Below are 15132 nucleotides of genomic sequence, written 5' to 3'. Positions count from 1 at the left end.
TGGTGTCGCTGGTGTAGATATGTGGGCAGAGTTGGCATCGAGGTTTGTTGCATGGATTGGTTCCTGAGCTGGAGTTACTATGGTGCAGTGTGCAGTTGCTGGTGAGAATATGTTTCAGGTTGGCAGGTTGCCTGTAGGCAAGGACTGGACCTGCCACCCAAGGCCTGTGAAAGTGTGGGATCATTGTCCAGGATGGGTTGTAGATCCCTGATGATGCATTGGAGAGGTTTTAGCTGGGGACTGTATGTGATGGCCAGTGGAGTCCTGTTGGTTTCTTTCTTGGGTTTGTCTTGCAGTAGGAGGCTTCTGGGTACACGTCTGGCTCTGTTAATCTGTTTCCTTATTTCCTCGTGCGGGTATTGTAGTTTTGAGAATGCTTGGTGGAGATTTTATAGGTGTTGGTCTCTGTCTGAGGGGTTAGAGCAGATGCGGTTGTACCTCAGTGCTTGGCTGTAGACAATGGATCGTGCGATGTGCCCGGGATGGAAGCTGGAGGCATGAAGGTAGGCATAGCGGGTCTGTAGGTTTTCGGTATAGGGTGGTGGTAATGTGACCATCACTTATTTGCACCTTGGTGTCTAGGAAATGGACCTCCTGTGTAGACTGGTCCAGGCTGAGGTTGATGGTGGGGTGGAAGCTGTTGAAATCGTGGTGGAATTTTTCCAGAGACTCCTTCCCATGGGTCCAGATGATGAAGATGTCATCAATGTAGCGTAGGTAGAGAAGGGGCGTGAGTGGACGAGAGCTGAGGAAGCGTTGTTCCAGGTCAGCCATAAAAATATTGGCATATTGTGGGGCCATGCGGGTGCCCATAGCGGTGCCACTGATCTGGAGATATAGATTGTCATCAAATTTGAAATAGTTGTGTGTGAGGATAAAGGCACAGAGCTCAGCAGCCAGTTGTGCTGTGGCATCATCAGGGATACTGTTCCTGACAGCTTGTATTCCATCTGTGTGTGGGATGTTCGTGTAGAGAGCCTCTACATCCATGGTGGCTAGGATGGTGTTTTATGGAAGGTCACCAATGCTTTGTAGTTTCCTCAGGAAATCAGTGGTGTCACGGAGATAGCTGGGAGTGCTGGTGGCATAGGGTCTGAGTAGAGAGTCCATATATCCAGACAGTCCTTCAGTGAGAGTGCCAATGCCCGAGATGATGGGGCGTCCAGGATTTCCGGGTTTGTGGATCTTGGGTAGTAGATAGAATAACCCTGGTCGGGGCTCTAAGGGTATGTTGATTTGTTCCGGTGTTAGTGTAGGGAGTGTCCTGAGTAGATGTTGCAGTTTCTTAGTGTATTCCTCAGTGGGATCTGAGGGAAGTGGCCTGTAGAATTTGGTGTTGGAGAGTTGTTTGGCAGCCTCCTTTTGGTAGTCAGACCTGTTCATGATGACAACAGCACCTCCTTTATCAGCCTCTTTGATGATAATGTCTGGGTGGCTTCTGAGGCTGTGGATGGCATTGCGTTCTGCACGACTTAGGTTATGAGGCAAGCGATGTTGTTTTTCCACAATTTCTGCCTGTGCACGTCGGCGGAAGCATTCAATGTAGAGGTCCAGACTGTCATTTCGACCCTCAGGAGGAGTCCATGTGGAGTTCTTCTTCTTGTGCTGTTGGTGGGAGGGCATCTGTGTATCAGTGCACTGTTCAGTGTTGTCCTGGAAGTATTCTTTGAGTCGGAGACGGCGAAACTAGGCTTCCAGATCGCCGCAGAACTGTATCATGTTGGTGGGGGTGGCAGGGCAGAAAGAGAGTCCCCGAGATAGGACAGATTTTTCTTCTGGGCTGAGTGTGTAGTTGGGTAGATTGACGATATTGCTGGGTGGGTTGGGGGTACCACGGTTGTGGCCCCATGAGGCAGGTAGGAGTTTAGATAGCTTACTGTCCTTATTCCTTTGTAGAGAGGTGAAGTGAGTAATGTAGATCTCCTGTCTTATTTTAGTGAAGTCCATTTGTATGGAAGTTTGGTTATTGATGAGAGTCTCCAGGTTGGAGAGCTCTTTTTTGATGTTTTCCTGTTTGCTGTATAGGATGCTGATCAGGTGGTTCCTCAGTTTTTTTGATAGAGTGTGGCATAATCTCTCACTGTGGTCTGTGTAGTATGTAGATAGCAGTGGATTTTTTACCTTTAGTCCATTTGGTATGATGTCCAACCGTTTGCATTTGGAAAGGAAGATGATATCTGTCTGTATTTATGCAAGCTTCTCATAGACTCATAGACTCATAGACTCATAGGTCAGAAGGGACCAATCTGATCATCTAGTCTGACCTCCTGCACAAGGCAGGCCACAGAACCCCACCCATCCAATTTTGTACAACCCCTATCCCAGGACCGAGTTATTGAAATCCTCAAAAATGGTTTGAAGACCTCAAGCTGCAGAGACATGAGGTTGATGGATTTCCACTCCATACGGCTAAATGCAGTGCCTTGCATGGTGTCAAGTATCAGAGGGGTAGCCGTGTTAGTCTGGATCTGTAAAAGCAGCGAAGAATCCTGTGGCACCTTATAGACTAACAGACGTTTTGGATCATGAGCTTTTGTTGGTGAATACCCACTTCGTCAGATGCATGTAGTGGAAATTTCCAGGGGCAGGTATATATATATGCAGGCAAGCTAGAGATAATGAGGTAGTTCAATCAGGGAAGATGAGGCCCTGTTCTAGCAGTTGAAGTGTGAAAACCAAGGGAGGAGAAACTGGTTTTGTAATTGGCAAGCCATTCACAGTCTTTGTTTAATCCTGAGCTGATGGTGTCAAATTTGCAGATTCAAACATCTGTGTTTTATGTACATGGCTATAATAAACTGTGTGCCCTTGTCCTTACCCTCTACCCTCTACCCCACCATCTTCACAGATCCTTAGCACACCCACACTTACTTCACTATTCAGCGATGCCTTTGATCTCTGTCTTTGGTTATAAATGAAAAATGCTTGGATTCAGAACAATAAGAGTTTTATTTCCTGTGCCAGCTATGGTCAAACAAGGGAGGGGAGTAATTTCACAAGAAAATGCATGCACTAAAAGGGAGGTGGCTTGGCAACAGGGGATAACACACATAAGTGTCCCACTGGTGTCTGGCCATTCATGAAACTGTTTTTCAAAGCTTCTCTGATGTGCAGAGTGCCATGATGTGCTCTTCTAATTGCCCTGATGTCTGGCTGCTCAAAACTGACCGCCAGGCAACCTGCCTCAACCCCCTCACCCCGCCAGAAATGTTTCCCCCTTACTTTTGCAGATATAATGGAGCATACAGCAAGCACCAATAACAGTGGGAATGTTGCTTTTGCTGAGGACTATCCTAGTCAGCAAACAGCACCAGTGTCCTTTTAAATGGCCAAAGGCACATTCTACCACCATTCTGCACTTGCTCAGCCTATAGTTGAACCACTCCTTACAGCTGTCCAGGTTGCCTGTATACAGCTTCATGAGCCATGGCCTCAAGGGGTAGGCAGGGTCTCCGAGGATAACTTTTGGCATTTCAACATCACCAACAGAAATTTTCTGGTCTGGGAAGAAAGTTCCTTCTTGAAGTTTTCTGTAGAGACCAGAGTTCCTAAAGATGCGAGCATCATGCACTTTTCCCGACCGTCCCATGTTGATGTCAGTGAAACAGCCCTTGTGATCCACCAGTGCTTGCAAAACCATTGAGAAGTACCCCTTGCAGTCTGTGTACTGTTTGGCAAGGTGGTCTGGTGCCAAGATAGGGATATGCATTCCATCTATCGCCCCACCACAGTTAGGCACGAATGGATTGTTTGCCATTGCTTTCAAGGAGGAAGTGAGGGAGGAGAGGATACTAACGACATGTACCCAAAACCATCTGTGACAATGTTTTGACCCATCAGGCATTAGAAACCTAACCCAGAATTCAAATGGGCAGTGGGAACTGTGGGAAAGCTACCCACAACGCACCGTTCTGTGAGTCAATGCTAGTCACAGTACTGAGGACGCACTCCAACGACCAAATGCACTTAATGGGGACAGGCACCATTGGAGACTCTTTACTGAGAAGAATAGACAGGCCTGTAACTAGACCTGATCGGGAGAACAGAAGGGTGTGCTGTCTGCCAGGGGCTAAGATACAGGATGTGGACCTGAGGCTGAATAGGATCCTAGCGGGAGTGGGAAAGAATCCGTTGATTGTCCTTCATGTGGGAACGAATGATACGGCTAGTTACTCGCTGGACTGTATCAAGGAGGACTATGCCAGACTGGGGAAGACGCTCAAAGAAATCGAGGCTCAGGTGATCTTCAGTGGGATTCTTCCGGTTCCTAGAGCAGGGCGACGAAGGAGTGACAAGATTATGGCGATCAACAGATGGCTCAGGCATTGGTGTTATAAGGAGGGCTTTGGGATGTACGGTCATTGGGAAGCGTTTACGGATAGACAACTGTTTGCTCAGGATGGACTTCATCTAAGTAAGGAGGGAAATAGAATTCTAGGATGGAGGCTCGCCGACCTCATCAAGAGAGCTTTAAACTAGGAAGTTGGGGGAGATGGTTGGGAGATGCTCAGGAGATCTCCACGCCGGAATATAACCTGGAAAGGGAAGTAAACAAAGTGAGAGGGGATACCCTTGCGGACCAAAGAATTGATTCAAGGAGGAATAGTGGAGTAGAAACCAGAGTAATGGGTGATGCTGGTGGTAGAAGGTCTGTGCACGACGGGGGAAAGAATGTCACTGACGCCAAACGCCAAAAATTAAAATGTCTGTACACTAATGCGAGGAGCCTAGGTAACAAGATGGAGGAACTGGAGCTACTGGTGCAGGAAGTGAAACCGGATATTATAGGGATAACAGAAACCTGGTGGAATAGTACTCATGACTGGAGTACAGGTATTGAAGGCTATGTGCTGTTTAGAAAAGACAGGAAGAAAGGCAAAGGTGGTGGAGTAGCCTTGTACATCAATGATGAGATTAACTGTAATGAAATAAGAAGTGATGGAATGGATAAGACAGAGTCTGTCTGGGCAAAAATCACACTGGGTAAAAAAGCAACTAGAGCTTCCCCTGAGATAGTGCTTGGGGTGTGCTACAGACCACCGGGATCTGATTTGGATATGGATAGAGACCTCTTTAATGTCTTTAATGAAGTAAACACAAAGGGGAAATGCGTGATTATGGGAGACTTCAACTTCCCGGATATAGACTGGAGGACGAGTGCTTGCAAGAATAATAGGGGTCAGATTTTTCTGGATGTGATAGCGGATGGATTTCTTCATCAAGTAGTTGAAGAACCAACAAGAGGGGATGCCATTTTAGATTTGGTTTTGGTAAGCAGTGAGGACCTCGTAGAAGAAATAATGGTAGGGGACAACCTTGGTTCGAGTGATCATGAGCTGATTCAGTTCAAACTAGATGGAAGGATAAACAAATGTAGATCTGGGATTAGGGTTTTCGACTTCTCGAGGGCTAATTTTAAAGAGTTAAGGAAATTAGTTAGGGAAGTGGATTGGACGGAGGAACTTGTGGATTTAAATGTGGAGGAGGCCTGGAATTACTTTAAGTCACAGCTGCGGAAATTGTCGGAAGCCTGCATCCCAAGAAAGGGGGAAAAAACCATGGGCAGGAGTTGTAGGCCAAGCTGGATGAGCAAGCAACTCAGAGAGGGGATTAGAAAAAAGCAGAAAGCTTACAGGGAGTGGAAGAAAGGCGGGATTAGCAAGGGAAGCTACCTTGGTGAGGTCAGAACATGTAGGGATAAAGTGAGGAAGGCTAAAAGCCACATTGAACTGGATCTTGCAAAGGGAATTAAAACCAATAGTAAAAGGTTCTACAGCCACATAAATAAGAAGAAAACAAAGAAAGAAGAAGTGGGGCCGCTATACACTGAGGATGGAATCGAGGTTAAGGATAACCTAGGCATGGCCCAATATCTAAATAAGTACTTTGCCTCAGTTTTTAATAAGACTAGTGAGGAGTTTAGCGATGATGGAGGGATGATAAACGGGAATGTGGATATGGAGGTGGATATTACCGCAACTGAGGTAGAGGCCAAACCTGAACAGCTTAATGGGACAAAATCGGAGGGCCCGGACAATCTCCATCCGAGGATATTAAAGGAACTGGCGCGTGAAATTGCGAGCCCGTTAGCGAGAATTTTTAAGCAATCGATAAACTCGGGGGTTGTGCTGTACGTCTGGAGGATTGCTAACGTAGTTCCTATTTTTAAGAAAGGGAATAAAAGTGATCCGGGTAATTATAGGTCTGTTAGCTTGACATCTGTAGTATGTAAGGTCTTGGAAAAAATTTTAAGGGAGAAAGTAGTTAAGGACATAGAGGTCAATGGTATTTGGGACAAATTGCAACATGGATTTACCAAAGGTAGATCGTGCCAAACCAATCTGATCTCTTTCTTTGAGAAGGTGACGGATTACTTAGATAAAGGAAAAGCAGTAGATATAATTTACCTCGATTTCAGTAAGGCGTTTGACACGGTTCCACATGGGGAACTGTTAGTTAAATTGGAAAAGATGGGGATGAATATGAAAGTTGTAAGGTGGATAAGGAACTGGTTAAAGGGGACATTCCAGCAGGTCGTATTGAAGGGTGAACTGTCAGGCTGGAAGGAGGTCACTAGTGGAGTCCCTCAAGGATCAGTTTTGGGACCAATCTTATTTAACCTTTTTATTACTGACCTTGGCACAAAGAGCGGGAATGTGCTAATAAAGTTTGCGGATGACACAAAGCTGGGGGGTATTGCTAACACGGAGAAGGACAGGGATACTATTCAGGAAGATCTGGACCACCTTGTAAACTGGAGTAATAGTAATAGGATGAAATACAATAGTGAAAAGTGCAAGGTCATGCACTTAGGGATTAATAATAAGAATTTTAGATATACATTGGGGACGCATCAGTTGGAAGTGACAGAGGAGGAGAAGGACCTTGTGGTATTGGTTGATAGCAGGATGACTATGAGCCGCCAATGCGATACGGCTGTTAAAAAAGCAAATGCGATTTTAGGATGCATCAGGCGAGGTATTTCCAGCAAGGATAAGGAGGTGTTAGTACCGTTATATAAGGCGCTGGTGAGACCCCATCTGGAATATCGTGTGCAGTTCTGGTGTCCCATGTTCAAGAAGGATGAATTCAAACTGGAACAGGTCCAGAGACGGGCTACTAGGATGATCCGAGGAATGGAAAACCTGCCTTATGAAAGCAGACTCAAAGAGCTTGGCTTGTTTAGCCTGGCCAAAAGAAGGCTGCGGGGGGATATGCTTGCTCTATATAAATATATCAGGGGGGTTAACGTTAGGGAGGGAGAGGAATTATTTAAGGTTAGTACTAATGTACGCACGAGGACGAATGGGTACAAACTGGATATAAGGAAGTTTAGACTTGAAATTAGATGAAGATTTCTAACCATTAGGGGAGTGAAGTTCTGGAACAGCTTTCCGAGGGAAGTAGTGGGGGCAAAAGACTTTTCTGGCTTTAAGACTAAGCTGGATAAGTATATGGAGGGGATGTTATGATAGGATAGTTTAATTTGGGCAATTGATCTTGGATTATCACCAGATAAGTCTGCTCAATGGTCTGCGGGGAGATGTTGGATGGGATGGGAACTGAGTTACTGCAGAGAATTCCTTCTTGGGTGCTGGCTGGTGAGTCTTGCCCACATGCTCAGGGTTTAGCTGATCGCCATATTTGGGGTCGGGAAGGAATTTTCCTCCATGGCGGATTGATAGGGGCCCTGGAGGTTTTTCGCCTTCCCCTGCAGAGTGGGGCATGGGTCGCTTGCTGGTGGATTCTCTGCAGCTTGAGGTCTTCAAACCAATTTTGAGGATTTCAATAACTCAGTCCTGGGTTAGGGGTTGTTATAAAAGTGGATGGGTAGGGTTCTATGGCCTGCCTTGTGCAGGAGGTCAGACTAGATGATCATATTGGTCCCTTCTGACCTATGAGTCTATGAGACTATGAGACTTCATAAAACTGGCTTCTGAGATCAACTTCTATTAAACCAATCCAACTTTGTAGTGTAGACATGCAGTAAAAACAGATTGGGCAAACCGATGTCAGGGATGGTCTAGGTTTACTTGGTCCTGCCATAATGCAGGGGGCTGGACTTGATGGGACTTCTCGAGTTCACTTCCAGTCCTACATTTAATAGAGGTCATCTAGTCTAGTCCCCTGTACTCATGGCAGGACTAGTTATGATCTAGACCATCCCTGACAGATGTTCTTAGAAACCCTGTTCTTAAAAACCTCCAGTGATGGAGACTTTCATTCAATCTTCTGGAACTTCCCCACTTTTCCAAGAGTTATTGAAAAATCAACATTAATGGTCCAACAAGCTCCGCAATCAGCTCTTTTAAAACTCCTGCATGCATGTTATCTGGACCTACTGATTTTAAAATATCTGACATTAGTAACTGCTGTTTAACACCCTTCCACGATACTAGTGGAATGGAAAGAGTCTTATATGATATGACTACAGCATCTGTTTTTTCCTCACATACAGAAGAGAAAAACTTGTTGAACACTTCTGCTAGAGCAGCAAAAGTGGTCAGACCCTCAGGAATGTGGAGCAGTAAAGCAGAGGTGGGAAGGGCAGAGCAAAAGCCATGAAGGGAAGGCAGGCAGGTGACAGAGAAGAGATGAAGAATGAGCTGCTGAGGTTATCTAGTAAGATTCTTGGCCAGTGTGGTGAGATCAAGGATACTGAACACCTTTTGACCTTGCTGCAATCTGAGCACACAACTAACATGCAGTAACAGAACAAGGGAAGCTGATACAAAAAACTTATTTTTAATTTGTCTCTAGACTCTCATTACTATTAACTCCAACCCTGACCAAATCTATGCTATTTATTGCAGATGGCTGTGTTACCCTTGAGATGAGGATTCCATTATTTTGCTGGGAACTACAGGTAGCCAGACCAGGTGGTAATTGCCTGGATCACTCTCCATTCCTGTTTTGAAAAACCTTGTCAACCTTTTCTTTTCCGCAGCCATCTGGCACCTCCCTGACTTCTATGACTTTAACAAATACTCACCTGTGGTTTAATAGGTTTGTTGGCTAATTCCTCTTACTCATAGGAATGCACTTTACCAGAACTAATTGATTTGGTGACAGGAACAGGACTTCCACAGATGGGACCCTGGGCAAGCCAGTTTCCAAACAGGTCTGAAGTTCATTTCCCACTCCAGTTTATTTGGCATAGAACAATACCTCTCCTGTCCTACAAGTGCAGCATGCTGCAGACTTGCTGCATGGACCATTTGTCCCACCATGGCATTGCTCTGACCTTTCCATGATTGGACAGACTTAAAGTTTTGACCTTTGAAGAAATAAATATGAATAGCTCTCACGTAGAACTACTGGACCATGTTGCATGAATGTCACTACCCTCGCTCTTATGGATATTTTGTTGTAGAAATAACAAACTGATCACTTTTTCAGTACAACACTCCATAGTTAGAAGGTGTATTGCCAGTCAGATCCCAGGAGAGGACAATGAAGAATCCAGTGCAGCCTCCTGGAATCAAATTCAGCTTCCATATGTAGCAGCTAGCAAAGTGTCAGAGCCCTGGTCTCTGTGAAGCCTTGTCTGCACTAGGGAAGGGCCTTTTCTAATACCAGTCCTGAGTTGTAAATATTATTTGCTTTGTTGAAACTGTCGATGTAGCCATTAAGGGCACTGGACCTCCCCCAGGGATGGAGACAGCATTATGAACAGTGGCTTTATGGTGTGGTGAGTGGAAATGGAGAGTGGGCTGGGTTTTCGGAACGACCTAGCTTGGGGAGAGGAGACTGTGCAGTCCCAGCTGCGCTCCAGCTGTAGGAATTATGATACCTACAGATAGATTTCACGATATATAATAGAAAGGGGCCATGACCGGTACATATTGCAGTGTAGGGTAAAAGTGAAGGAGCTGCGGAATGCCTACCACAAGGCACGGGGAGCAAACCACCGCTCCAGTGCTACGACCATGAGCTGCCAATTTTACAAAGAGCAGGACACAATACTTGGTGGCAACCCCACCTCCACTGCGAAGGCCTCTATGGATACTTTGTTGGCTCACGTGCCAGTCAAGAGTGGACTGATCCAGGATGAGGAAATCTTGGACGAAGATGGGGAGGGGGATCCAGAGGCAGAGGATGACTCAGAGGCCAGAGACGCATGCAGTCAGGAGCTCTAGCCAGAGGAGCCTAGCCAGTCACAGCAATCAGATCCTGGCAAAGCTCAAATTGGAGAGGAGGCCCCTAGTAAGTGGATCTGATTTGGGAATTGCTGAAACGAGTTGTTGGGGGCAGTAGGGTTGCAGAAAGCAGGCTTGTCTCCCACCTCATGCCTAGTCTAAGTGGCAGAACAGGCTGTTGATTGACTCCCTCACTTCATGGGACTCTCCCTCAGAGATCTCCAGGAAACTCTTGTGAAGATACTGGGCAATCTGCTGCAGCAGGTTCCTTAGCAGAGCTGCTTTGTTTCTCTCCTCATTAACAGTAACTTTCCGATACCACTTTGCTGTCATGGGGAGAGGGGTGCATTCCATTGCTGCACACAGGCGAGCTGCATAGAGGCCAGGGTGGAAGCCACAGGCTTGGAGAAGACCTTCCCTTGATTCCCTGCTTACCCTCAGCAGCGAGATATCTTCCATAATGAACACAGCCTGTGGAAAATGTGGGGACAGGAATTATTATCAGGCCCCCCGCTACAGTGCCATGTGCCCAGTGTACAGCAGGGTCTGTGAACAGTGATTTACCCTACCCCTGCGGCTACTCACCATTTCAGGGGTCTTGTGGCTCATGTGTGCTTGCCTGGGGTCAGCCAGCCAGTTAGTGACAAGGAGAAGCCAGCTTCCACAGTGCAATCGCCGCACCCTTCTCCAGCGACAGAACAGCTCTCATTCTCTTGTCCTTGAACCACAGGGCTCAAGCGAGCTCATCACACACTCCCATGAATGTGGCTTTCCTCAGGAGAAAGGTCTTCAGCCACTGCTCGTCATCCCAGACATGCATCACGATGTGATCTCACCACTCAGTGCTTGTTTCCCAAGCCCAAAAGCAGTGTTCCACTATGGTCAGCACCTCCGTGAATGCCACAAGCACTCTTGTGTCGTAGCTAGTATGCGTGGCGAGATCAATGTTGCACTCCTCTTTCCTTTGTAGTTTAAGGAATAACTCCACTGCCACTCATGACGTGCTGGTCACAGTGAGCAGCATAGTGGTCAGCAGTTCGGAATCCATTCCTCCAGCCCAAAAGAGGCAGGGCACGCAGTACACAAACCTTTGAAAGATGGCGCCAAATGCGGATGGAAGCACAGGGATTATTGGGATGTAAAGCAATGCCTCACAGGGCATTGGAACAGGACCCAGGATGCCCCATGACCCCCTCCGTCTTCCCACAAGTCTTAGCAGCAGAAGAGAAAGAGGTGCTCTGTGGGATAGCTGCCCAGAGCACACCACTCCAAACAGTGCCACAAGTGTGAACATGCTATTGCACAAGCAGCTGTCAGTGTAAACACATAACAGTGGTTTCCCTTCTGCGCTGTCTGAGCAGCGCTGTAACTGCCAGCGCTGCAACTTTGCCAGTGTAAACATGCCCTAAGATCGTGGGGAAGTAGGCGGACTTGATGTGGCCTAGTACTGCTTTCCCCTCCCTATGGCTACAATTCTGTGCATCATCCACAAAGAGGTCTAAGCTACAAAGCTCATATCTGGATCTCAATTTCCCTCACATTCCTGGGATTTGGATCTGGGATTTTGGTTCCACTTTCTCTCCGGTGGGAGCTCTGGTCTCTCTTTTGTGTATGCCCCCTGTGCTATTGAGATGTCTCTCTTTAGCCAGCAGCTTCTAAATGTGGTTAATTGACATGAGCTATGCACTCAGTGACACTAGTGGGATGCAGCGGCTGCAGATGGAAGGGCTTTGGCTATGTTTGCACACAGACCATCGTGGTTTAGGCATCACTTGCCTGTGCTGTAGCACTTCATAGCGTACAACCCTAGAGGCCCTGCAGGTTTCCCATTGCTTAATCAAATGAGTGCTACTAAAGGGCCCTAATTACATCTGCTAATCTCCTGTTAATTATCAGGTAGCACAGACAGACACAGGGGGAGGGATAGCTCAGTGGTTTGAGCATTGGCCTGCTAAACCCAGGGTAGTGAGTTCAGCCCTTGAGGGGGCCATCTGGGGCAAAATCAGTACTTGGTCCTGCTAGTGAAGGCAGGGGGCTGGACTCAATGACTTTTCAAGGTTCCCTTCCAGCTCTAGGAGATTGGTATATCTCCAATTATTACCAGAAGGTCAACATGTACATACTGTGGGAAAATAACAGCCACCTGAAATTGAGCAGCTCACAAGGGGAGGACCCAGGGCAACAGCACATCCTCTCTGCTCAGCATACCAGGCAGGTAATCCCTGCTGCATCTCAGTGCATGTTTTATTTGGAGGAGAGGCTGGTGCCAAGTTATACTGCCTCAGCAGAAACATCCTGACCCCATAGGATAGTCTGAGACAGGGCATTCAGCACACGCAAGATCACCGAGGGAGCAGCATGGGGGGGAAGACAGGGGCCCAGGAGGTACCAGTCTGGGGTGGGGAGCTGATCCAGGGTTGCAGGCTGAACAAGGAGGTGGAGACAAGGAGATGACAGCTGATGCATCCAATGGGATGTCAGCATGGAAGGTAAGTCACCCCAGCGGAGGCTAGGAGGAGAGGACCAGGAGTCAGTCAGTGAGCGGCAAGGGAGGGAGGAATAGGTGAGCGCATCATGGGGGCGGGAGGGGCAGATACTGCTGGATTGAGTTGGACTCTTTGTGCTGGTGTGTCAATGCAGCAGCACCCCCTCTGGCCATGTGGAGCATCCCACCTGAGTCCACTCAGTCTGGCAGGGCTGTCAGTCAGTTCCTGATGCCCAGGGTGTCTGAAAACCCATTCTGTTCTTAAGTCCCTCAAAGGAGCTGGTAGGGGAATCCAGGCCCATCCCTTCCACTGGGTTCTAGCTCAGGGCCCTTAAGCTAAACAAGCCAACTCCAGCCATGCCCTCCGCTCCCCCACCAACCTCTGGTTCCTGGAGACTCTTCAGCCCACTGGTCCAGTTGTCCCCTCCTAGGGGACTGTCTCTGAGCATCTATTCAGCAGCTTTCTGGCAGGAGTTCCCTTCTCCAGCCTTCTCACTCCTCTGGCAGCTGCCCTCCTTCCCGCCCTTCCCAGTCCTTTTATCCTCCCAGGTACTGAGAAGCTGCCAATCAGCATCAGCCAGCAGTACCTGAACTAACCCCTTGGTTGCTTGGCCACCATGGGGTACATACACCCCGTGACAGTCCCTAAGGAGAGTCTGGAGTGGGAGGGAGGGATTGGAATCAGGAGAAGTGAGGAGCCAGGGGCCCAACACCACCACACATGTCCCCTTGCTGGCTCCTGGCATGTAGGAAAAGCAAACGCTGCTATGAAAGAACATATCTGTGTCCCAGGGATCTCTTGGTGCCAACTGGCTAGATACATTGGGGTGCACAGTATTTTACAGGTATCCCCTGGGTCGGATATCTGCATTATAGGTCACAAGGTGGCATGTGAGATCTCTGGCAAGAGCCAGTAGCCCACTGATCATCATAAGCATTGCAAAATGTGTGTACGGATAATATTGAAGCAGTTATGCAGCTGTACTGAAAATTATGTTCTTACAGTCTTGGAGTTAAGGCAGGTCACCAGAGGATGACAGACCTGAGATATGTGCCTTTCAACCAGGAGGTAACAGTCACTTAACTCCCCATTTGGTCATATGTATATATTTGTCTGCCTCACGACGGAGGCCTGTTTTCAGACTGAGGCAGGTACCAGTCACAAGGCTGTACAATCCACAAGAGAGAAGATCTATAGGAGGAAACAAGAACTGCAAGGGTGGGGGAGGAGCGTCTTCTTTATGACTAAAGACAAAGGATTGTTAGAGTGTATCTGGAAGTATAAGAGAACACATGAGATCCTTCACCTAGGAGGCAAGCTGACAACATGTCTGTCTCATGAAAGGGGGATCACAGCCAAGCCTGGCTGTAAAATGCTGCCAAGACTTTGAGTGAGCAATACAGTACAAGACATGAGAGTATCTAGTTGGTTAAGTCTAGGTTCTAGAATGCATGTTATGATTTTATTTTACATTTGTTTCCAATACTTCTACTTGCTATTACTTGAATCCCCGGGCTTTGTTAAATACATTTATATTTACGACGAAATCAAACATGTCTGAGGTGGAACTGGGAAGCTGGGGTGTACTGCTTCTTTGGAAGTAGTGACTCTGAATTCTGAGAGAACCCAGTGGATCAGGAGCCACTCAGAAGACTCAGAGCAGGAGTGCAGCTGTACCCCCTGGCTTGAAGTGGTTTCCATCATATATATGGCTTACAGTTTGGTTCAGTGGCTCTCAGAGCCCCCACTGTACGTATTGTTCCAGCACCCCTGACTAGGGGATTGGAGTGCGCCCTAAGAGAATCCCGGAGGACAAGGAACTCCCTGGTACATAAAGTAGAACTCAGCTGGCCAGACCAGCTCAATACACCTCACACATTCTCGTCATGATAGTTATTTACAAGGTGTCATCATTTGAAAACTAACACTATGCTGGTCATTAATATCACTGTGAAATGTATGTGAACTTATGAGTATTTTGATATTAGGCTTTGGAATCTGGAAACAGACCAAAGAGGCAAAATAGGTTTTTTTCCAGACAAAGCAGAATGGCCAACACGTCTTGGGCTCAATTGCAATCAAACCAGGTATGGCCAAGAATAACAGGCTCGTCATTTGCATCAGGGATAGCAAGAAGACCATTTGCATTGTAAAAATCACAGGAGACTGCAAAACTGAACATGACATTGACTCTCTGGAGACACAAAGCTAAGCCCCCAGGAGGGCCTCCTAACTTTGAAAACAAAGATAAACTTTGAGGATATAAAGAACTGCAACACCCTTTGAGTTAATGAAAAGCAGATCCTCTTGGCCTGGAAGGCAAGAGTAGCTGGAAACTGACTACAGGTGAGAAACCTGCTTAAACAAAAATTGTAACTCACCAAAATGAAGGTTTAATCTTTAGAAAGTGGGTTTGGTTTTGTTTTCCCTTGTACCCAGACCCGTCTCTTCTAGTCTGACTGCCACTTAAATCTCTCTTCTTTGTTAATAAACCTGTTCTAGTTTTA

The 15132-nt window shown here is 47.0% G+C and overlaps 1 protein-coding gene across 1 annotated transcript in view; it reads right to left on the bottom strand.

Annotated features, from left to right (window-relative positions):
• Nucleotides 1-586: 586 nt before the first annotated feature.
• LOC127055876 (uncharacterized) overlaps nucleotides 587-15132 on the bottom strand; it is a 254037-nt gene continuing 239491 nt past the window's right edge. Inside the window, exon 2 of the mRNA XM_050963414.1 lies at nucleotides 587-1623. Coding sequence (XP_050819371.1) covers nucleotides 1009-1623 — 615 coding nt within the window. The 3' untranslated portion in view covers nucleotides 587-1008. The remainder of the gene's footprint in view (nucleotides 1624-15132) is intronic.

Source organism: Gopherus flavomarginatus, chromosome 7 (genome assembly GCF_025201925.1).
Source record: "Gopherus flavomarginatus isolate rGopFla2 chromosome 7, rGopFla2.mat.asm, whole genome shotgun sequence".
In the NCBI taxonomy this organism is placed as follows: Eukaryota; Metazoa; Chordata; order Testudines; family Testudinidae; genus Gopherus; species Gopherus flavomarginatus.
Note: the sequence above shows the minus strand (reverse complement) of the source record. Positions and strands in the feature narration are given on the sequence as shown.